We start from the raw sequence: 24139 nt of genomic DNA, 5'->3' as shown, positions 1-24139 counted from the left end.
TCTTTTATTTCCCATGCAATTTCAACAAAACTTGGACTTTGGACAGGAGAGTGGAGTGAGACAGGGAAGTCTGTTGAGGTAGAAGGAAGAGGAAAATTCATGCAGCATCAAACTGCAGGTATAAATCAAACCTCGGTCGCTATAAGAAAAATTAGATAGATAAAGAGATAGAGTGATAGAGTGATAGAGTGATAGAGTGATAGAGAGAGAGAGAGAGAGAGAGAGAGAGAGAGAGAGAGAGAGAGAGAGAGAGAGAGAGAGAGAGAGAGAGAGAGAGAGAGAGACAGACAGACAGACAGACAGACAGACAGACAGACAGACAGACAGACAGATAGACAGATAGACAGACAGACAGACAGACAGACAGACAGATAGATAGATAGATAGATAGATAGATAGATAGATAGATAGATAGATAGATAGATAGATAGATAGAGGAATGGATAGATATATCATAGAGATAAATATATAGATAGATAGAGAGACAGAGGGATACATGGATAGATGAATAGATAGAGATATACAGAGAGAGATGGAGGAATAGATAGAGGGATAGATGGATAGATAGACAGAGGGATATATATATAGTGACTAGTAACAAGTCCTCCTACTACAGTTCTCCCTGTACTGAAGGGGGCGACGGCAAAGTCTGTCAGGGCTATCCCTCTTACTCACACAAATACACACACACACATGCACACATATCCAAATTAACAAACACACACACACACAAATAGAAAGAGCGCTTGAACATGGTGAATCATCGAGAGAATCATGTTAATGTGCCGATTAACCCTCTCTCTGTACAGATCTCTTTCTTCTGCTATGATGGGAAACTGATTCATATCCCACATTTGATATAAACTAATTACTGGTGCTTGAAATTGATTTATATCCTATATTGAGCAATTACTAATTACTGGTTCTTGAAATGTTTTTCAATCCTATTTGGAAGATTACTAATAACTGGTACTTGAAAGGATTTAATATCCTACGTTGGATAATATATGGTAATCGAAACGAAGGGGGTGGCTGGGTCCTCTAAAATCACACAGACTGCTTTTAGAAAAGAGAAGTTGTAGTTGTGATGACATTCAGTGAGTTTGATGATCGATCCCCATTAGAAACAGAAAAAATAAGCCTTATGAGCATTCATGGCTTCCAAACTGCAGCATTAAATAATCGTTTTGATGACTGCAGCCTTTCAGACCAGTGAATTATGGCACTGGGTTTAGGGGTGAGATTTGACCATGGTCCCTGACCTCCCTAAACCTCCCTAAACCTTATTCACAATATGGGGTACTGCCTCATGTTACTTGTACATATCTTTTCAATCGTATGTCTAGCAGAAATTAAGGCTGCTTTTAAAAATTGCAACATTTCAAATAATTGTATATTAACTTGAAACATCATGACATTGATCTATGACTTAAATTACCTAGCATTATTTTTCTCAATGACTCAATGCAGGAAGCAGATAAATAACTTGGTCCAAACGACACACTTGTTTCTTATTGAGCTGATTATGTTGCACAGCTATAAACAAAGAGAGATTTCAGGACAACAATGCACACGTATCTTTCTTTGGGAAAAGCAGTCACCGTTGTGGGCTTCTTCTAATAGTTGCTATGGGTGTTGGTTGCATTCTGAGGTTCGATTTCGAAATGTAGCTGTTGTCTTTGCTCACAAGGCCTGTTTAACTGTCATGTTGTGCTAATGCTATCTTGTCTTGCAGAGTGTCTTGGGTCTGCTTGTTGCTCTGTGGTGGCAGTCTTGCTGCATCAATGAAGGGTAACTTAATTTACTTATTTAATTTTGACCAATGATATTACTTGTATAGTGTGGCTTTCTCAAGGCATGTTTTCCCCCTTTAGGGTACAACAATCCCTATACCGATGCCAGCCGTGGACTTGGGGGTTTTCAAGAGGAGCAGCTGGTGTTTTCTCCATCAAAAGTATTGAGTTCCTATGGCCAAGCAACAGGCTACGCAGACAGAAGCTACAGATCCCCGGTAGCACTACAGATTAACTGGGACTTGTTCATGCCTCATGAGCCACTCACGTTCCCTTTAAACCCCACATACAAGACTGTTAGAGGGTCTAACGATCCGCATGGCGGAGTATTCATTGAGCCTTCTACCCAATCTTCAAAGCCAGGGAGCTTTGGTTTTCCCAGTTCTGTACCCTCCTTCGACCCTGTCCCCCATCATCAGTTCACTGACTCTGAGGTCACGCCCATCAATTCGACACTTGATGCTGACCCAGTATCTAGCATAGGTGGATACGGCCTGCCTCAGCACCTCAGCCTCCAGTTTGACAGAGCAGGTGATGCCCAAGGCTATTCCCCTAACTTTGAGGCCAAGCACCCTTCTTCTGAAAATGCACAGCTTCCTTCCAAAGAGGTTGGCCCCTCCAACTACAACTCAGACAGTGCTGTCCAGCCAAGCAGTTGGCTGTCTCGACCCTTCGAGAGCAAAGAGGTGCCGGTATTCTCCAGTGATTCAGCTCACCGGGTCCAGGCTGCTCCGATTGAAACCCCTGCCTTTCCCAGCTATGGGACCCATTTTGTCTTGGACTCCATGCCAAGTAAAGGGGCTGCACAACCAGGCCGCTTCCGTATGGTTACGCCACAGCTGCCCAGCACCCATCAGCTTGCGATGCCAAAGGAGGTGAGCATGCCGTTCCCATACACCTACATTGTTCAATCCAGAGGTCGCCACGGACGAGGAAGGAATGTGAACCGCAATACCAGATACTACAAGAAGGGCCCTCCACCTGCCTCGTTTGGCCTAAAGAGACAAAGAAGATGGAAACTCTGATCCAACGATCATGTATTATCATTGCCTGTTGATGCACTAAAGCTAATATTATATTCAGCATGAGTTTTTATGATTTAGTTTCATTAAAGTGACTTCATGTTTTATTCTTTGCTTGGTATTTCTTTTTCAGAGGGTACTTACTGAACTGACTCCTGAGAATGTATTTTTTGTTTGAATGTCAAGCAATTCAATGTTGCAGAGTAAGAAGTGCATACTTTGTGACATGAACTGGTATTATGGTTTGTAAGGTCATTCATGAAGTAGATAAACACTACCGCACTTCTTGATTTGTTAGGGTAGAAGTTGTCTGTTAAATCTAGAGTGAATATCTTACCAACTACTTGGTGCATGAGGCCTTTTGAAGTCATTGTAAATGCTGGCTTATTCTTTCAAACTGTCAATTGTTGACTAAATAGTTGGTCAACTTAATTTATGCTTTATAAACCACCTTAATTTATTTTTCTTGGTAATGAATATGTAGGAAAAATGCTTTTATGAATGATTCATTCACTTAACTTTCAAATGCTTAAGTTGTTTGTATTGTGCTTGCCAAAATGTTCTGATTAATTGACCACAGTGGGCTGAGGCGTCACGGTCACCACATTGCTGTGGTAAATGTCTGGATCTGGATGATTCATCTGCTGTCTCGGGAAACCCTATTTGCTTTAGCTGGGGAGGGTCAATGACTTGACCAGTTTCAATGGAGTATCTACTGCAAGTCTTCCCAAAGTGTGGAATGTCTGAACTACTTTTACATAACAATTGACACCAAACTTCGTTTAGGTTATTTTACATTAATTGGTTATACATATTCCTTATTTCATAGGTTCAACATTTCAGAGCATATGGTATTTGAGGTATAGGGGTTGACTTTCTATACGAGATACTTTCTGTTCTTCCCCTCCCTGGGATATTTTTATATTTGATCGCAGGATAGAAAAGCAAGCGCTGATAAGAGCTTCCATTCTTTGTAGAAGTCTAATGTTTTATATCAAAACAATTACATTTTAGGAATGGGAGTACTACAGTGGTGGGAAGAATAACGCAAACGGTACTAAGGTTAAAGTATTTTTCTTGATAAATACTTACCAGTATGTACTTAATATACTTGTAAAGTATCTTGTAAAAATACTAACTTCATTATATGCAATTTATTAAATTGTAACCTACATTGAAACAGGTCCTAAAAGGTAAAGAAAACTCAAGTCATTAAGTGCTGTATCCAGAAACAATACAATGCTTACCTACATTACACTAGATCAACACTTCAAAGCAAATACCAAAGAAACGTTTAAAATCGTTTAGCACCTCAAGTCAACTGCACCTTGCCTTTAAGGCCAAATGGTCACCGTTGCCCTAACCATCATTGCAAGTCTTTTTTGTAACTAAAGATTCAAAAGGTCATTTCCAAAAAGGTAATCGCAATAATCAGCTGCATTCACCCGCCGACTTATCAGGGTGCTAGACAAGTTAAACCTTTAGCTTTTCAGTTCAGACATTACTTTCAGGTCATACATGTAAACAAAAAGCAGTATAGGCCCAATAGTGCCTCGATGGTTGTTCCATTGTGTTTAATAGAAGTACAAGGCCAAACATAGTTAGCATTTCATTATTAACCCATCATAATTGAATGCTAGAGGAGCTCTTTTGCTGTCATGATCCATCTTCATGATTTTTATAAAGAACAGGTTAAAGGCTTTTAAAAATAAAGATAAGGCATGTATTTTGCTGTAATGCCGCTTTGTAGAATCAAGTCAAATTGAAGTACTGAATAAAAACATAAGTCAAGTTTAAATGGTTACATTTTGTTTATTCTTTTCAGGGAACAAGCTTTTATGCTGAAAGTGCGAAGCATTACTGAAGGTATAGTCAGTGTAGAAATCCATAAGCAAGTGGGAAAAATACACAATTGATTGAAGGCCAAGTGGTCACCATTTACCCCTTACGGTCTCAGAGCCATAAGCACGGATGGGGGTGGTGGAGGGAAACCGCTGAAGTACTTCTTCTTGGATAACATCTGGCGGCTTCGGCGGTGTGAGCCCTTGGATTGGACAATGTAGGTAGATGCAGTCTGGTCCCTCACCTTCTTTGGCCTCTGAAGCCACTTGGAGCTGGGGAGCTGAGGAGCCTTCTTCAGTGGCTTGAAGAGGACTGGTTGTGCAGCGGCTTTACTTGAAGTCGAGTCCAAGCCGTAGTCAGTCACATAGCTTGGATAGGCAGGGGTTTCCACAGGAGCAACATGGGCCCAGTGACCTGTATGACTGGAGAATGCCGGCTCCTCTTCTCTGGTCAAGTAGGAAGCCGAGGACCAAGTGCTTGGCTGGACTGCGTTCATAGAGTCATACTTGGAGGCGTCAACCCCCTCTGAATGAAGCTGTTCAGCTTCAGCAGCAGGGTATTGATAAACAGCCTCATCGACAAGGTTAGTGGAATAGCTTTGTGAACCTTCTTGTACACCAGCTTGGAAGTTGAGGTTCAGTGAAGAGCTAGAGTAATCCCCTTTAGTGTCAGTACTAGGTACTGCTTCCGCCTCCAGAGGCTGTTCGCTAATGGTCTGCGCTGCTTGGGCCCAGTCACCTGAATTACTGACGTAAACCGGCTCCTCTTCTCTAGTCATGTAAGGAGCAGAAGACCAAGTGCTGGGCTGGACCACATTCACAGAGTTGTAGTCGGAGAGGTCACTCTCTTCTGAAGGAAGCTGTGCAGTTTCAGCAGCAGGGTATTGATAAACAGCCTCATCAACAAGGTTAGTGGAATAGCTTTGTGAACCCTCTTGTACACCAGCTGGGAGGTCAAGGTGCAGTGAAGAGCTAGAGTAACCCCCTTTAGTGTCAGTACTAGGTACTGCTTCAGCCTCCAGAATATGTTCACCAATGTTCGGAGCGGCGTGGGCCCAGTCACCTGCATTACTGGAGAATACCGGCTCTTCTGTGGTAATGTAACGATCAGAGGACCAACTGCTTGGCTGTTCCGCAACCACAGAGTCATAGGTGTAGGGGTCATCATCTGGTGAAGGAAGCTGTGCAGTTTCAGCAGCTGGGTATTGATAAACAGCCTCATCGACAAGGTTAGTGGAATAGCTTTGTGAACCTTCTTGTACACCAGCTGGGAGGTCAAGGTGCAATGAAGAGTAAGCCCCTTTAGTGTCAGAGGGTGGGAAGTGAGGCTTCGTGCTGCCCCACTGCTCCTCAAAAGAGTGATCATGCTGGTTGGGAGGGTTTAGAGGGAATGTCACTGGCTTGACAAGTTTCTGGTCTTCCATCTCAGCATTTTTCTGTCCAAACTCCACAGCTCCTCCTCCCTGGATCCTCGCCCCTTCCTCGGGGTTCAACGGTGCCTGCTTTGGAGCTGCAGCTAGTGGGACGTTTTTGCTTCGGTCTGAATAGCCTTTTTCTAGGCTATATGCATCAAACCTTAGAGTATGAGAAGTTTGTAGCTCGTCATCTTTATCACCCCCAATTTCAGGATGGTCATTCTTGGAGGTATAGCTATAACCTAAAATAAAATACAAAAAAAACATATTAAGTGACCATGTGAATCAAACAAGTAAAAAATATTCTATGTGCAATGTTACCCTTCAATGATGGAAAAGGAAGACTGCCACCAAACAGCAACCAAGAAAACCAAGACACTCTGCAATACAAGAAAAAGTGTTAATCAGCTACACATATAACTGAAGAGAGAAGACAAAAGCTACAACGCCAAGACTACCTGAGAATGCACCCAACAGCCATGGCACACTAGATTCAAAGTATTTCCCAGACAGATTGGTAGAGGCCAAACCAGACCTACAGCACTGTTGCACTGATCCTCTGCTATCTCTTTATATTGTGGCCCTGTAGCCAATCAACGCAAGCATTTGCAGCTCCTAGCCTTTGCATCATAATCATCCACATCAAATACAGGTGTGGTATTTGGGCAACCATGTTCTTACTCCAATAGTATCCGTCTGCTTCCTGCAAGAGGGAGGCGTGACTTGTAGTAGGCGTAACTTGTAGTTGGAGGCGTGTCTTGTACTTTTCTAAATCACGGAAGTAGGAGGGGTCTAGTACTTTTCTAAATCGCAGAAGTGATCTGTCTGTAGCAGTGGTGCGCGGGAACATAAATGACCGCAACTCAGACCTCAAATATTAGGCCTAATATAAAGATAATTCACCCGACCCGCTCATTTAAAAAAATGCTCTTGATTAGCTTAATCGTAGCCTTACTGGCTTACGTGAAACGGACATCCCCAAGTCATATGCATTTCAGAAAAGAAGCCTATTACAATTTTACAATGACCTGTAGCCTAAAGCAGTTTAACGTGGGGAACCTGGTTAAGTTTAGCCTACTTTATCCCTTTGTACCTTTAACAAAAAGACAGCAGATTAATAATTTAAAGAATTTTATTGAATACATTTCGGTTAAAACAATCCCCAATGGACTTTAATCGTCGTATCATTTTCAAGTTTTCCAAAAAACAATTGCATGTCCCCATAATACTCAAACATAAATAGAAAAGGATCCATAACTTCATACTTTTCTTTAGCAATTAAGGTGACACCATTTTCTATGTAATACTCTAGGGATTGTGCAGCCTCGCTGTCTTCCATGCCAGGGAAGCGCGGCACCTCGACTGCACCTTTGGAGAGGTTCTGTTCCTTCATCTGTTTTAGCCACTTGCTCGCTTCCTGTATGTTTAAGATCCTGCATGATAGAAAACAATGAATTAAAATAATTACTGATAGAAACAAGACCAGAACAATGTCACTAACAGGACGATAGTTATGAGAAAGCCTTCATATTATAGCGTTCACATTACAAGCCTTCATTTTATATATATTTGCTGGTCATTAATACATGGATTTCTCAGGTACGTCACTGTTTCACTATGGGGTGCCATTTGTAAAAACGTAAAATTTTTTAGCTGATACATTCAACATTTAGCTCATTTTCCTCACATGAGCGAAAGATTCATGTAAAACACGTTATATGTAATTGTCAAATATGTTCAAATGTACAAAATACATGTTAGAAATTGTATATAATTTTTTTATCTAAACATAAATGTTAAATTTATATCTTAATGTTAAATATAAATGTTAAATCTAAATGTTCAATCCAAATGTTTCAGATGGATCTAAACGTTAAATCTAAATGTTAAATGTCAAGTTAACAAAGAAAAGTACTGAACAAAGACAAAAGTCAAGTTTAAATAGATACATTTAGTTTATTCTTTTCAGGGAACAAGCTTTTATGCTGAAAGTGCGAAGCATTACTGAAGGTATAGTCAGTGTAGAAATCCATAAGCAAGTGGGAAAAATACACAATTGATTGAAGGCCAAGTGGTCACCATTTACCCCTTACGGTCTCAGAGCCATAGTCACGAATGGGGGTGGTGGAGGGAAACCGCTGAAGTACTTCTTCTTGGATAACATCTGGCGGCTTCGGCGGTGTGAGCCCTTGGATTGGACAATGTAGGTAGATGCAGTCTGGTCCCTCACCTTCTTTGGCCTCTGAAGCCACTTGGAGCTGGGGAGCTGAGGAGCCTTCTTCAGTGGCTTGAAGAGGACTGGTTGTGCAGCGGGTTTACTTGAAGTAGAGTCCAAGCCGAAATCAGCCACATCGCTTGGATAGGCAGGGGTTTCCACAGGAGCAACATGGGCCCAGTGACCTGGATGACTGGAGAATACCGGCTCCTCTTCTCTGGTCATGTAGGAAGCCGAGGACCAAGTGCTTGGCTGGACTGCGTTCATAGAGTCATACTTGGAGGCGTCAACCCCCTCTGAATAAAGCTGTGCAGTTTCAGCAGCAGGGTATTGATAAACAGCCTCATCGACATGGTTAGGGGAATAGCTTTGTGAACCTTCTTGTACACCAGCTTGGAAGTTGAGGTTCAGTGAAGAGCTAGAGTAACCCCCTTTAGTGTCAGTACTAGGTATTGCTTCAGCCTCCAGAGTTTGTTCGCTAATGGTCGGCGCTGCCTGGGCCCAGTCACCTGAATTACTGACGTAAACCGGCTCCTCTTCTCTAGTCATGTAGGGAGCAGAAGACCAAATGCTTGGCTGGACCACATTCACAGAGTTGTAGTCAGAGAGGTCACTCTCTTCTGAAGGAAGCTGTGCAATTTCAGCAGCAGGGTATTGATAAACATCCTCATAGACCAGGTTAGGGGAATAGCTTTGTGAACCCTCTTGTACACCAGCTGGGAGGTCAAGGTGCAGTGAAGAGCTAGAGTAACCCCCTTTAGTGTCAGTACTAGGTACTGCTTCAGCCTCCAGAATTTGTGCGCTAATGTTCGGAGCGCCCTGGGCCCAGTCACCTGCATTACTGGAGAATACCGGCTCTTCTGTGGTAATGTAACGATCAGAGGACCAACTGCTTGGCTGTTCCGCAATCACAGAGTCATAGGTGTAGGGGTCATCATCTGGTGAAAGAAGCTGTGCAGTTTCAGCAGCTGGGTATTGAGAAAAGTCCTCGTAGACAAGGTTAGTGGAATAGCTTTGTGAACCTTCTTGTACACCAGCTGGGAGGTCAAGGTGCAATGAAGAGCTAGAGTAAACCCCTTTAGTGTCAGAGGGTGGGAACTGAGGCTTAGTGCTGCCCCACTGCTCCTCAAAAGAGTAATCATGCTGGTTGGGAGGGTTTAGAGGGAATGTCACTGGCTTGACAAGTTTCTGGCCTTCCATCTCAGCATTTTTCTGTCCAAACTCCACAGCTCTGCCTCCCTGGACCCTCGCCCCTTCCTCAGGGTTCAACAGTGCCTGCTTTGGAGCTGCAGCTAGTGGGACTTTTTTGCTTCGGTCTGAATAGCCTTTTTCTAGGCTATATGCATCAAACCTTAGAGTATTAGAAGTTTGTAGCTCGTCATCTTTATCACCCCCAATTTCAGGATGGTCATTCTTGGAGGTATAGCTGTAACCTAAAATAAAATACAAAAAAACATATTAAGTGACCATGTGAATCAAACTAGTAAAAAATATTCAATGTGCAATGTTACCCTTCATTGATGGAAAAGGAAGACTGCCACCAAACAGCAACAAACAAAACCAAGACACTCTGCAATACAAGAAAAAGTGTTAATCAGCTACACAGATAACTGAAGAGAGAAGACAAAAGCTACAACGCCAAGACTACCTGAGAATGCACCCAACAGCCATGGCACACTAGATTCAAAGTATTTCCCAGACAGATTTGTTGAGGCCAAACCAGACCTAAAGCACTGTTGCACTGATCCACTGCTATCTCTTTATATTGTGGCCCTGTAGCCACTCAACACAAGCATTTGCAGCTCCTAGCCTTTGCAACATAATCATCCACATCAAATACAGGTGTGCTATTTGGGCAACCATGTTCTTACTCCAATAGTATCCGTCTGCTTCCTGCAAGACGGAGGCGTGACTTGTAGTAGGCGTAACTTGTAGTTGGAGGCGTGTCCTGTACTTTTCTAAATCACGGAAGTAGGAGGGGTCTAGTACTTTTCTAAATCGCGGTAGCGATCTCTCTGTAGCATAGGTGCGCGGGTACATAAATGACCGCAACTCAGGCCTCAAATATTAGGCCTTATATAAAAATAATGCACCCGACCCGCTCATTTAAAAATATGATCTTGATTAGCTTAATCGTAGCCTTACTGGCTTACGTCAAACTGACATCCCGAGTCATATGCATTTAAGAAAAGAAGCCTATTACAATTTTACAATGTCATGTAGCATAATGCATATAGCAGTTTAACGTGGGGAACCTGCTTAAGTTTAGCCTACTTTATCCCTTTATACCTTTAACAAAAAGACAGCAGATTAATAATTTAAAGAATTTTATTGAATACATTTTGGTTAAAACAATCACCAATGGACTTTAATTGTCGTATTATTTTCAAGTTTTCCAAAATACAATTGCATGTCCTCATAATACTCAAACATAAATAGAAAAGGATCCATAACTTCATACTTTTCTTTAGCAATTAAGGTGTAACAATTTTTATATGCAATTCTCTAGGGATTGTACAGCCTCGCTGTCTTCCATGCCAAGGAAGCACGGCACCTGGACTTAACCTTTGAAGAGGTTCTGTTCCTTCATCTGTTTTAGCCACTTGCTCGCTCCATGTATGTTTAAGATCCTGCATGAGATAGAAAACAATGAATTAAAATAAATATTACTGATAGAAACAGGACCAGAACAATGTCACTAACAGGAGGATAGTTATGAGAAAGCCTTCATATTATAGTGCTCACATTACAAGCCTTCATTTTATGAAGGCTTGTATTTATGATTTAGCTTTCTGCTAAATCTTAAATACATTGCACTTTCTAAAAAGCTTTAACTTTGCCTATATTTTCTATTTTAATACAAAAATGCCTTAACTTTCTGTTTTACTATTTCTTTGCATGTTTTCTTTTACTCCATTTTATTGTATGACAATGTTTATATGTGAAGCACTTTGAGTGCCTTGTGTATGAAAAGTGCTACATAAATAAAGTTGCCTTGCCTTATGTATTTGGCGGTCTTCAATGCATGGATTTCTCAGCCACGTCAATGTTGCACTATGGGGTACCGTTTGTAAAAACTCGTACAATTTTTTAGCTGATACATTTAGCTCACATGAGCGAACACTTAATGTAAAACACTTTATGCAATTGTCAATGTTTAAATGTACAAAATCCATGTTAGAAATTGTATATTATTTTAATATCTAAATATAAATGTCAAATTTAAATCGAAATGTTGAATCCAAACATTAAATCTGAATCTAAAATGTATATCTAAATGTTAAATCTAAATTTCAAATCTAAATTTCAAATCTATATCTGAATGTTAAATGTCAATTAACAAAGACAAGTACTGAACAAAGACAAGTCAAGTTTAAATAGTTACATTTTGTTTATTCTTTACAGGGAACAAGCTTTTATGCTGACAGTGCGAAGCATTACTGAAGGTATAGTCAGTGTAGAAATCCATAAGCAAGCGGGAAAAATACACAATTGATTAATGTCCAAGTGGTCACCATTTACCCCTTACGGTCTCAGAGCCATAAGCACGAATGGGGGCAGTGGAGGGAAACCGCTGAAGTACTTCTTCTTGGATAACATCTGGCGGCTTCGGCGGTGTGAGCCCTTGGATTGGACAATGTAGGTAGATGCAGTCTGGTCCCTCACCTTCTTTGGCCTCTGAAGCCACTTGGAGCTGGGCAGCTGAGGAGCCTTCTTCAGTGGCTTGAAGAGGACTGGTTGTGCAGCGGCTTTACTTGAAGTCGAGTCCAAGACGAAATCAGCCACATCGCTTGGATAGGCAGGGGTTTCCACAGGAGCAACATGGGCCCAGTGACCTGTATGACTGGAGAATACCGGCTCCTCTTCTCTGGTCATGTAGGAAGCCGAGGACCAAGTGCTTGGCTGGACTGCGTTCATAGAGTCATACTTGGAGGCGTCAACCCCCTCTGAATAAAGCTGTGCAGTTTCAGCAGCAGGGTATTGATAAACAGCCTCATCAACAAGGTTAGGGGAATAGCTTTGTGAACCTTCTTGTACATCAGCTGGGAGGTCAAGGTGCAGTGAAGAGCTAGAGTAACCCCCTTTAGTGTCAGTACTAGGTACTGCTTCAGCCTCCAGAGGCTGTTCGCTAATGGTCTGCGCAGCCTGGGCCCAGTCACCTGAATTACTGACGTAAACCGGCTCCTCTTCTCTAGTCATGTAGGGAGCAGAAGACAAAGTGCTTGGCTGGACCACATTCACAGAGTTGTAGTCGGAGAGGTCACTCTCTTCTGAAGGAAGATGTGCAGCTTCAGCAGCAGGGTATTGATAAACAGCCTCATCGACAAGGTTAGGGGAATAGCTTTGTGAACCTTCTTGTACACCAGCTGGGAGGTCAAGGTGCAGTGAAGAGCTAGAGTAACCCCCTTTAGTGTCAATACTAGGTACTGCTTCAGCCTCCAGGATCTGTGCGCCAATGTTCAGAGCGGCCTGGGCCCAGTCACCTGCATTACTGGAGAATACCGTCTCTTCTCTGGTAATGTAACGATCAGAGGACCAACTGCTTGGCTGTTCCGCATTCACAGAGTCATAGGTGTAGGGGTCATCATCTGATGAAGGAAGCTGTGCAGTTTCAGCAGCTGGGTATTGAGAAAAGTCCTCATAGACAAGGTTAGTGGAATAGCTTTGTGAACCTTCTTGTACACCAGCTGGGAGGTCAAGGTGCAGTGAAGAGCTAGAGTAACCCCCTTTAGTGTCAATTCTAGGTACTACTTCAGCCTCCAGGATCTGTGCGCTAATGTTCGGAGCGGCGTGGGCCCAGTTACTTAATACCGGCTCCTCTCTAGTCATGTAAGGAGCAGAAGACCAAGTGCTTGGCTGGACCACATTCACCGAGTTGTAGTCAGAGAGGTCACTCTCTTCTGAAGGAAGCTGTGCAGTTTCAGCAGCAGGGTAATGAAAAACATCCTCATAGACCAGGTTAGGGGAATAGCTTTGTGAACCAGCCTGGACATCGAGGTACAGCGCAGAGCTGGAGTAACCCCCTTTAGTGTCAGTTCTAGATACTACGTCAGCCTGCAGAGTCTGTGCGCTAATGGTCGGCGCTATGTTACCTGAATTAATGGAGAATACTGGCTCCCCTCCTCCGGTCATGTAGGAAGCAGAGGACCGACTTCTTGGCTGGTCCGCATAGAAGTGTGAGCCCTCTTGTTCACCAGCCTGGAAGTTGAGGTTCTGGGTAGGATTAAAGTACCCGCCACTTTTAGACACTTGTTTAGACTCCAAAGTAGGACCACTACTGAATGCACCATCGTCCATCAACAGATATGGAGTAGGAGGGATAAGGTCAGAGCCTGCCAGTTCTGAAGATGGTTTGGTAGAAGGCTTAGGGAACTGAGGCTTTGCGCTGCCCCTCTGCTCCTCAAAAGAGTAATCATGCTGGTTGGCAGGGTTTAGAGGAAGTTTCTGGTCTTCAATCTCAGCATTTTTCTGTCCAAACTCCACAGCTCTGCCTCCCTGGATCCTCGCCCCTTCCTCGGGGTTCAACAGTGCCTGCTTTGGAGCTGCAGCTAGTGGGACTTTTTTGCTTCGGTCTGAATATCCTTTTGCTAGGCTATATGCCTCAAACCTCAGAGTATGAGAAGTTTGTAGCTTGTCATCTTTATCACCCCCAATTTCAGGATGGTCAGTCTTGGAGGTATATCTGTCACCTAAAATAAAATAAAATACAAAAACCATATCAAGTTACCATGTGAATCAAACAAGTAAAAACTATTCAATGTGCAATGTTACCCTTCATTGATGGAAAAGGAAGACTGCCACCAAACAGCAACAAACAAAACCAAGACACTCTGCAATACAAGAAAAAGTGTTAATCAGCTACACAGATAACTTAAGAGAGAAGACAAAAGCTACAACTCCAACACTACCTGAGAATGCACCCAACAGCCATGGCAAACTATATTCAAAGTATTTCCCAGACAGATTGGTTGAGGCCAAACCAGACCTAAAACACTGTTGCACTGATCCTCTGCTATCTCTTTATATTATGGCCCTGTAGCCAATCAACGCCTTTGCAACATAATCATCCACTTCAAAAACAGGTGTGCTATTTACGCAACCACTCCAATAGTATCCGTCTGCTTCCTGCAAGATGGAGGCGTGACTTGTAGTAGGCGTAACTTGTAGTAGGAGGCGTGTCTTGTACTTTTCTAAATCACGGAACCGATCTCTCTATAGTATTCGTGCGCGTGTACATAAATGACCGCAACTCGGACCTCAAATATTAGGCCTTATATAAAAATAATGCACCCGACCCGCTCATTTAAAAATATGCTCTTGATTAGTTTAATCATAGCCATACTGGCTTACGTCAAACTGACATCCCGAGTCATATGCATTTAAGAAAAGAAGCCTATTACAATTTTACAATGACATGTAGCATAATGCATATAGCAGTTTAACGTGGGGAACCTGCTTAAGTTTAGCCTACTTTATCCCTTTATACCTTTAACAAAAAGACAGCAGATTAATAATTTAAAGAATTTTATTGAATACATTTCGGTTAAAACAATCCCCAATGGACTTTAATCGTCGTATTATCTTCAAGTTTTCCAAAAAACAATTGCATGTCCTCGTAATACTCAAACAAAAATAGAAAAGGATCCATAACTTCATGCTTTTCTTTAGCATTTAAGATGACACCATTTTCTATGTAATTCTCTAGGGATTGTACAGCCTCGCTGTCTTCCATGCCAGGGAAGCGCGGCACCTCAACTACACCTTTGAAGAGGTTCTGTTTTAGCCACTTGCTCACTTCCTGTATGTTTTCAAGATCCTTCATGAGATAGAAAACAATGAATTAAAATAAATATTACTGATAGAAACAAGACCAGAACAATGTCACTAACAGGACGATAGTTATGAGAAAGCATTCATATTATAGCGTTCACATTACAAGCCTTCATTTTATATATATTTGCCGATCTTCAATACATGGATTCCTCAGCTACGTCATCACTGTTGCACTGTGCAAACTCGGGGCAGAAAGAAGCAAGCAACATCTACTAGCCTGTGTACAGTATAGAGTATTTTGTGACTGTTCAGTGTGCATCAAACGTGGCAGGTCGTAAAGTAACGTAAACATAGCTAGCACCTTAGAAAGCAGCTTTCATCTTAAAGTCAAATAATTAGATAGACAAAGGCTCAAATATGCAAAAGGTATGTTTGGGAATATGTTGAGGGTGTGTCTGTAAGCCTTCCTGGCTACAGACGGGGGATTATTAATCCACTTCTTTTTATTTACCGACAAGATCTTAACTTCAGAGTTCGACTTCAAGGAAGAGCTTGCGTAATGTGTGAACCGTGATTTACAAGACTTTTTATTTACCGCGAAAAGAGGAACATCTTGGGTCGTGTCGTGTGGACCGCGATTTAGAAAAGTACAAGACATGCCTCCTCCTACTACAAGTTACGCCTACTACAAGTTACGCCTACTACAAGTTACGCCTCCGTCTTTCAGGACGCAGACAGACCCTACTCTCTTTATCTGCCTTTTTCATTGTCACTTGTTGCAGTTACAACCTCTGGTTTGTTCCTATGGAAATAGGATAGGCCAATTGAGGGGTTTGTGGAATATATTTAATTTTTATTTTTGTCCTGTTGGTGACAGCATTGTGCCGTAAAGGCATAGTCTGCCGTAAAGGCCTACAGTCTGCCGGAAGTTAAAAGAAGGAGAAGAAGAAGAAGCAACCACTTGATGCAAATCGTTTCTTCTGATACTGCTCTACTTACCCTCACTACACTACATTTAGTCACATTTTGAGTCCCTTGGCAGGACGGGCTCTTAAAAGCATAGTGAATAAAAGATTATCGCTGCAATGGACAAAACTCCAATGTTGTATCAGATGTGTATGTCCATGTTGGCACCTATGTGACCCCTTAAAAACCTGCTGATACTTTGCTGATATGCTGTGAAGCCAACATTTGAATCCACTTATTAGTCTTTGGGAGGGTGGCCATGTTTGTAATTTCTGAAAAGAATAATATCAGAATCTTTCAAAACACTGTTTTGAATCATAGCTTAAGTCCCCCTCCGTGCTGGGATGCGCTGACCATTGCACTCCCACTCTGGGCGATTGGTCAAACACTTTGCACTTGTCTGCAAATTCACCCACAATGACACATTGCATCTTGAATTCAGCCCTACCTTTTCGAGCCCGAGTTTTTTTGGCTGGGCCGGAGTCAGTCAAATTCAAGATTTCATGATTCAAGAGATTTGTGTCACATGCATTAGTATTATACAAAAAAGTGACATCAGGTAAAAATGAGGTAAAAGCAAACAGTACTATTGACAACAGGTATACCTGAATATTACCCCTTTACATCTAATATAATTCAATTATTTTAGATACCATTCATAGATTTTATTATTTAACATTGCCATGGTATATTGTCGAATTTGTATATATCTTTAAAAAAGGGCATGAACTAGAACCAGAAAAAAGTATAATTTTATCAACCATTTTAGTGGAAGTAGTATAATAGTTAGGAACATTCTGAAAAAAAAACGGGAAAAGCTGAATACACATATTGAATATAATATATTTTACTATAGTTTAACTAAACAGCAGCAAATTTGCAAAACTGGAAGAGCTGGCATAAGTGTATCCACATATATCCTGTGTCTTGAGATTTACAACTGGGCCTAGACAAGCTATTTCCCTGAATATTACAATAAAATTTGTGAATTTTTTTTGAAGTCGGGCTACGAAGGCAAAAACAGACAGCATGTGACAATCTTGAGGTGCAAGACTAGGGCGGGAGCCTGTGCGGCACGAACGATTGCCATGATTAAATGGCAGACTACCCAGCAGATAGAGAAATTGGGACTTAAGTGAAATGGGAAGTGAAACAAAAACCAGAGGGCCGAATACAACATTGCTTCAGGGGACACTCAGAATGTGGTGGGGGGGGCTAAACAGGAAAATCACCCCTTTAACCTACTTAAAACTCTGCACAACTCCATTTGAGCTGATCACATTTGAAAATTGCTTGTTTGAGAATGAAATGTGTGTGTTGACATAGCAACCATGTGCACCCTCTTTGGGTTGCAGATCCAAACACTAAGCATTTCTCTGGTCTACCACGTCGTTGACATTGGAACATTCACATCGTTACGAGACATGACCAGTCCAAATGTGACGCAAAGACGAACTTTCAATAGTTATTGCCATCTTTGAAACAATTTGACCACCTAGGATATACAGTTAAGAACAATTAACAGATTTGGCCGAAAACAGTACCATCTTTGGTTGGTCCATTGTGACGTGTTCGATAGATGTACAAGGCTATCGCTAGTTGGCATTTCATTATTAAACGCATAATTTAATGCTGCAGGAGCTGTGCTGTCATGAGCCATCTTCATTTTTAAGACAAAACTAAATGGCTAAACATAAGGTGTGAATTTCGATGGTAGTTCAGCTTTTTCAGAATAGTGTCAATGACTGTCGAGTCGAATAGCAAGGTCTGCAGGCTGCAGCCATGCTACAAATAATGAATACGAAAGTCAAGTTTAAAAAGTAACATTTAGTTTATTCAGGTTACAAACTTGTGCTGAAAAAGGAAAGCCAATTACTGCTGGTCAGTGAAGCCACGCACAAGCATGAACACCACTACGATTGATGGCCAAGTGGTCACCATTTACCTCTTACGGTCTCAGATTTAGGCTTCATCTCCATAAGCACGGATGCGGGCGGTGGAGGGAAACCGCTGAAGTATTTCTTCATGGAGAACACCTGACGGCCTCGGATGTGTCCACCCTTGGATTGGACAAGGTAGGTAGCTGCAGACTGGTCCGTCACCTTCTTTGGCCTCTGAAGCCACTTGGAGCTGGGCAGCTGAGGAGCCTTCTTCGATCCCTGAAGCCACTTGGAGCTGGGCAGCTGAGGAGCCTCCTTCGATATCTGAAGCCACTTGGAGCTGGGCAGCTGAGGAGCCTTCTTCAGTGGCATGAAGAGGACTGGTTGTGCAGCGGCTTTACTTGAAGTCGAGTCCAAGCCGAAATCAGCCACATAGCTTGGATAGGCAGGGGTTTCCACAGGAGCAACATGAGCCCAGTCACCTGTATGACTGGAGAATACCGGCTCCTCTTCTCTGGTCATGTAGGAAGCCGAGGACCAAGTGCTTGGCTGGACTGCGTTCATAGAGTCATACTTGGAGGTGTCAACCCCCTCTGAATGAAGCTTACTTGAAGTAGAGTCCAAGTACAAAGGAGCCACATAGGTTGGATAGATGGGGGTTTCAACAGGAGCAGGATGGGCCCAGTGACCTGTGTGACTGGAGGATACCGGCTCTGCGCCTCCACTCATGTAGTGAGCCGAGGACCAAGTGCTTGGCCGGACCGCATTTGCAGAGACATAGCGGTCACCCTCTTTTGAAGGAAGCAGTGCAGTTTCAGCATCTGGGTAATAAAAAACATCCTCATAGACCAAGTTTGGGGAATAGCTTTGTGAACCAGCCTGGACGTCGAGCTGCAGTGCAGAGCTATAGTAACCCCCATTAGTGTCACTACTAGATACTTTGTCAGCCTGCAGAGTCTGTGCGCCAATGGTCAGAGCTGCCTGGCCCACGTTACTGAATACCGGCTCCTCTCCTCCGGTCATGTAGGAAGCAGAGGACCAACTGCTTGGCTGGTCGGCATAGATCTGTGAGCCCTCTCGTTCACCAGCCTGGAAGTTGAGGTTCTGGGTAGGATTAAAGTACACGCCACTTGTAGACACTTGTTTAGACTCCAAAGTAGGATCACTACTGAATGCATCATAAAACAGATATGGAGTAGGTGGGATAAGGTCAGAGCCTGCCAGTTCTGAAGATGGTTTGGTAGAGGGCTCATAAGCTGATGGGAACATAGGCTTTCTGCTTCCCCACTGCTCCTCAAATGAGTTAAGCTGGTAGGGAGGTCTTAGAGGGAATGTCACTGGCCCGACACGGTTCCAGTCTGCAATCTTGGCATTTTCCTGTCCAAGCTCCATCGCTCCACCTCCCTGGAACCTCGCCCCTTTCTCTGGGTTCAAGGGTGCCTGCTTTAAAGCTGCAGCTAGTGGGATTTTGTTGCTTCGGTCTGAATATCCTTTTACTAGGCTATATAAATCCAACATCCCAGTTGGATAATTTGCTAGCTTGATATCCTCAGCCATAGCTTTAGGATGGTCACTGGAGGTGTACTTGTACCCTAAGAGGAAAAACACAAAAATATACTAAGTGAAAGTGAGAATCGAACAAGTAAAAACTGTTAAAATGTGGTATCAGATGTACCCTTCATTGACGGGAAAGGAAGACTACCACCAAACAGCAATAAACAAATCCAAGACACTCTGCAATACAAGAAAAAAAATGTATTCAGTTACACATAACAAGAGAAAATAGAATAGCCAAAAGCCACAATGCCAACTCTACCTGAGAAGGTACCCAACAGCCATCATAGTTGAAGCAGCACACTCCATTCAAAGTATTTTCCAGAAAGGTAGGTTGGTTGGTTCAGGCCAAACCAGACCAAAAAGACAGTTGCAGTGTTCCTCTGCTATCTCTTTATATAGTGGCCCTGCAACCACTCAACACCCAAGCATTAGCAGCTGTTAGCCTCTGCAACATAATCATCCACATCAGAAACAGGTGTGCTATTTGCAAACCATGTTCTTTATCGGTCTTCCTCATTGACATACGTTGCAAATCTCTCAATGTTTCAACATAACAATTATTTTGCCCCTTTTTGGGATACGTCTGATAATGCTCAGATACTTCCACTCACTACACTACACTACAGTTCGTCACATTTTGATTCTCTTGGAAGGGCGGGCTCTTAAAGCATAATGAATAAAATATTATTATTAAGATTATCACTGATCGCTATGGACAAAACTCCAATATTGTATCAGATGTGTATGCCCATGTAGGAACCCATGTGCCTCTTAAAATCACGTTGATACTTTGTTGATATGCAGTGAAACAAACATTTGAATCATTTGAAAGTCTTGGGGAGGGTGACAGCCATTTTTGTATTTCTCCTTATGGACATAAGGAAACCATGTATTAAACCGGAATCTAGCACAAAAAGTGGTTTGAGTTTGTTTGCAGCTCATTAACGTTTTTCCTCATGACATATAACTGGACACATGGGTAATCTAAAGTTTTGGATAAGACATTGGACAGTTAGTTGTTGAAAAGGACATTGACCTTTTGACCCCAGTGATCGCCATGGCCTCAGGACGTGACCCTGTGACGATGTGTATTCATATGGAGCGTATGGTGAAATGTCGGCCTAGCTTGATATATGCAGTTTTGTAACTAGCCATAGTTCAAATATACTGCATATTGTCATGAGGATATTTTATATTACACGTGTTTTAACTTACTCAATTTATTCACGTAATATGATTATTTTATTGTTTGTAAAACATCATGGGGATTAAACTGAAAGTTGAACTGCATTTAAGTCTTTATTCAACGATGTAAGGAATTTAGATGCATGATGTTATAAGAAAATGAAGACTTATCCACCAATAGAACCATCTACAAAGCACATTGATTTACAGAAGTACATTTATTACAATTGAAGGAATAAGGAATGCTTTATGGAAAATATTGATGTTCTATAATGCAAATATGGTGAAACCACGGTCCCAAATGGGACCCATCAATTTGTAGATTTTCCTTCGATCATTGATTGCTCATCCTGGAAGATGGAACATTTATTGTTGACATACACTAGATTCATATGTGAGCAATGGCAGGATCAAGCAACGATTTAGTTTAAGGTAAAACGTGGCTAGGCCCAAAAATAGTGCCCCTGTCCTTAGTTGGTCCATTGTTGCCTTTTATGCAAGTACAAGGCCAACCATGCAGTTAGCATTTTATTTTGTGCTAGGGGAGCTCTTTTGCCGTCATGATCCATTACTATGACTAGAAAAGTTTAAATGTTTTTCAAAGAAAACCCAAGTGTGCATTTTGATGCAATGCAGCTTTTGTAGACTAGAGTCACTGACGGTTGTCAAATAGTAAGGCCGGAAGCCATACCACAAATACTGAACATGAACAAAATTTGACTTTTTGTAGTTTATTATTTTCAGGGTACAACCATTCATGTTGAGAGGAAAAGCATTTCTGAATGACTGACAGTAGTCAGTGTAGCCGTCGACAAGCAACAGCAGGAACAAGAAAGTACGATCGATGGCCAAGGGGCCCCATCAGTCACCGCCTCCTGTTTTGGATTCAGGTCTCATCGACATGAGGACGTATGAGGGCGGTGGAGGGTAACCTCTGAAGTATTTCTTCCTGGAGAACACCAGGCTGCCTCGACCATATCCACCATTGGCTTGGACAAGGTAGGTCGATGCAAGCGGTTCGCTCACCTCCTGTGGCCTCTGAGCACTGGGCTGCTCAAAAGGAACCATCATTGGCTGGAGAACTGGTTGTGCAGCATCTTTACATGAAGTAGAGTCCATGGTCAAATCAGCCCCATCGCAGGGATAGGCCGGGGTTTCAACAGGAGCAGCCTGGTCCCGGTTACCCGAAATGCTGTTGGAAACCGTCTTATCGCCGCTGGTCATCTGAGCTGCAGCTAGTGGGACTTTCTTGCGTTGGTCTAAATATCCTTTTAGTCTGCCATATGCATCCGACATTCCAGATGGAGAAGTATCTAGCTTGCCATCTTTAGCACCCCTAATGTTCGGTTGGTCAGTCTTGGATGTAGACATGTACCCTAAGAGGATAGAAGACAAAAGCCATGCTACATAAGTGAAAGTGAGAATCAAACAATTAAAAGACAATGTTAAATGGGTAATTTTACCGTTCAGTTGTGGGAAAGGAAGACAGCCACCCAACAGCAACAAATAAATCCATGACACTCTGCAATACAAGAAAAAATTAATATTAATTTACACAGATAACTTAACAGAAAAGCCTAAAGTTAGAATGTCAACCCTACCTGAGAATGCACCCAACAGCCATGGCTAGTACAGTAGAAGCAGCACACTCTATTCAAAGTATTTCCCAGACAGGTTGGTTGAGGCTAGACCGGATCGAAAGCACTGTTGCACTGGACCTCTGCTATCTCTTTATATAGTGGACCTGCAACCACTCAACACCAAAGCATTAGCAGCTGTTAGCCTATGCAACATAATCATCTACATCAGAAACAGGTGTGCTATTTGTACAACCATGGTCTTTATCTGACCTCTTCCTTGACAAATTTTGCAAATCTTTCCACGTTTCAACATAATAACAATTATTTAGCCCTCTTTGGTCTACTTCTGATACTGCTGAGATGTTTCCCCTCACTACACAACAGTTTGTCACATCTTGAATCCCTTGGCAGGACGGGCTCTTAAAAGCATATTGAATAAAAGATTGTCGCTGACTGCTATGGACAAAACTTCAATGTTGTATCAAAGTGTTCAGGCCTATGTCCATTTAGGTTTCTTAAAAACACACTGATACTTTGTTCAAAACAAACATTTGAGCCCACTTATTGTGTTTGATTGACTTATACATGGCTGTGTCTTTGGAATGCTTCTATGCTTGAGCGACAGCGTCATTCAAAGCTTCTGGTACGACATTGGACAGTTGTTGAGAAGACATCAACGTTTTGACCCCAGCGATCCGCTACGGCATCAGAATGGGATCCTGTGGCGATGTGTATGTGTGCAACCCTGCATCCAGTGGCTTCAGAGGCTAAAGGCGGGGAGAAAGCCACTCCCATCTACTTGCATCGTCCAATCCAAGGGTGGATACCACTGAGGCAGGAAGGTGTAGACCAAGACAAAATACTTCAGCTGTTTCCCTTCATTACCCTTATGGGGAGAAAACCTGAATCTGAGACCTTAAGGTTTAAATGGTGAACACTTAGCCATTGTTTGCAGATTGTTTTTCTTGCTCCTGTTGCTGCTTGCGGAGGGCAACACTGACTACACTATTAATAATTATGAAATGCTTTTCTCTCATTCAGCATAAAGGTTGTACCCTGCCAGGAATGACAAAATAGTAAGGCAGCAGTCTTGCTATTTGACTCAACTGTTAGTGACTCTATTCTACAAAAGCTGCATTACATCAACACTCATGTAGACTTGAAGTCTAGCCAAGTAATATCAACACTCTCAAATACTGCACTACCCAATGGTTTAACCTGGAGAATAAGTTGGCCGTACAGTCTGTCAAAACATTGACAGACAGACATGAGTTAGTCGGACTTCATGATCCTATGAACCACTCTATTCAAGCTTTAAATGTTTAACAAATATTTGATAAAATGTAGGCCTCCTAAAACACTTTGCTTCAGCGAACCGCGGTTGTGATAGCGCACCCTCTTGGCGGGAGGGATTACTGCACTGTCCCCCCTTGTGAACCCCCTTCTCTCGTCTTCTAGCCATTGTCTGGCCTCTTCTAGGGACAGGCAATGGAAGCAATCTGCCATAAAAGAAGCAATCATCTCTTCTGTGGTGTGTGACCCACGCAAACAGCTCTCTGAATGTTTTAAGAGAACATATAAAAAGCACATCTGTTTTCCAGCTGTACCGTTTATGTGACATGCGGTGCTGCAGTGAATGTAAATTAGCTCATTACTCATTCCTCTAACTTGTCTGTTGCTGTGCTGGCCCCGAAGGGTAGTTTGCTTGTCTTGTTTCTTGTCTCAGTTACACGGCATGTGTCCTTTTTCCCTTAAAATCTCATTGCAATTTGTAATTATTTGAATTAAAACCAATCGAACGCAGGAACATATTAGTCTGCTGTGCTGTACGCTCAATAGACAAAGAAAATCAAATGCACCAAGAACGTGCAACACAAAAAGCAGACCAAACCTTTTCAGAGTAGATTAAAT

At 42.3% G+C, this 24139-nt stretch overlaps 5 protein-coding genes across 8 annotated transcripts; 1 reads left to right on the top strand and 4 right to left on the bottom strand.

Annotated features, from left to right (window-relative positions):
• Nucleotides 1-1537: 1537 nt before the first annotated feature.
• On the top strand, nucleotides 1538-2922 carry LOC115535215 (uncharacterized). Its single transcript, XM_030346232.1, has 3 exons — nucleotides 1538-1651; nucleotides 1736-1791; nucleotides 1875-2922. The coding sequence occupies exons 1-3, from the start codon at nucleotides 1629-1631 to the stop codon at nucleotides 2816-2818; spliced, it is 1023 nt and encodes a 340-aa protein (XP_030202092.1). The 5' UTR covers nucleotides 1538-1628; the 3' UTR covers nucleotides 2819-2922.
• A 1685-nt stretch (nucleotides 2923-4607) lies between these two features.
• Nucleotides 4608-6672, bottom strand: LOC115537789 (uncharacterized). The gene is made up of 3 exons (XM_030349824.1): nucleotides 6530-6672; nucleotides 6393-6451; nucleotides 4608-6313 (listed from the first exon to the last, which is right to left on the bottom strand). The coding sequence occupies exons 1-3, from the start codon at nucleotides 6550-6552 to the stop codon at nucleotides 4761-4763; spliced, it is 1635 nt and encodes a 544-aa protein (XP_030205684.1). The 5' UTR covers nucleotides 6553-6672; the 3' UTR covers nucleotides 4608-4760.
• Nucleotides 6673-8002: 1330 nt separating this feature from the next.
• On the bottom strand, nucleotides 8003-10105 carry LOC115537783 (uncharacterized). Its single transcript, XM_030349817.1, has 3 exons — nucleotides 9935-10105; nucleotides 9798-9856; nucleotides 8003-9719 (listed from the first exon to the last, which is right to left on the bottom strand). The coding sequence occupies exons 1-3, from the start codon at nucleotides 9955-9957 to the stop codon at nucleotides 8161-8163; spliced, it is 1641 nt and encodes a 546-aa protein (XP_030205677.1). The 5' UTR covers nucleotides 9958-10105; the 3' UTR covers nucleotides 8003-8160.
• A 1548-nt stretch (nucleotides 10106-11653) lies between these two features.
• On the bottom strand, nucleotides 11654-22368 carry LOC115537742 (uncharacterized). 3 transcript variants are annotated; one of them, XM_030349804.1, is made up of 3 exons: nucleotides 22250-22368; nucleotides 14059-14117; nucleotides 11654-13976 (listed from the first exon to the last, which is right to left on the bottom strand). In XM_030349804.1, exons 1-3 carry the CDS (start codon nucleotides 22270-22272, stop codon nucleotides 11812-11814), a joined length of 2247 nt encoding a protein of 748 aa, XP_030205664.1. In that variant the 5' UTR covers nucleotides 22273-22368; the 3' UTR covers nucleotides 11654-11811. The 3 variants fall into 3 exon arrangements, with proteins under 3 accessions (XP_030205664.1, XP_030205659.1, XP_030205666.1); XM_030349799.1 differs by lacking the exon at nucleotides 22250-22368 and adding an exon at nucleotides 14196-14303; XM_030349806.1 differs by lacking the exons at nucleotides 11654-13976; nucleotides 14059-14117 and adding exons at nucleotides 21360-22024; nucleotides 22112-22170 and having other exon boundaries at nucleotides 22250-22364.
• LOC115537768 (uncharacterized) lies at nucleotides 17834-19884 on the bottom strand. Of its 2 annotated transcripts, XM_030349807.1 has the most exons (3): nucleotides 19723-19884; nucleotides 19582-19640; nucleotides 17834-19498 (listed from the first exon to the last, which is right to left on the bottom strand). In XM_030349807.1, the coding sequence occupies exons 1-3, from the start codon at nucleotides 19767-19769 to the stop codon at nucleotides 17961-17963; spliced, it is 1644 nt and encodes a 547-aa protein (XP_030205667.1). In that variant the 5' UTR covers nucleotides 19770-19884; the 3' UTR covers nucleotides 17834-17960. The 2 variants fall into 2 exon arrangements, with proteins under 2 accessions (XP_030205667.1, XP_030205671.1); XM_030349811.1 differs by lacking the exon at nucleotides 19582-19640 and having other exon boundaries at nucleotides 19723-19860.
• Nucleotides 22369-24139: the final 1771 nt, after the last annotated feature.

The sequence above is a fragment of the Gadus morhua genome, chromosome 2 (genome assembly GCF_902167405.1).
Source record: "Gadus morhua chromosome 2, gadMor3.0, whole genome shotgun sequence".
Taxonomy (NCBI): Eukaryota; Metazoa; Chordata; class Actinopteri; order Gadiformes; family Gadidae; genus Gadus; species Gadus morhua.
Note: the sequence above shows the minus strand (reverse complement) of the source record. Positions and strands in the feature narration are given on the sequence as shown.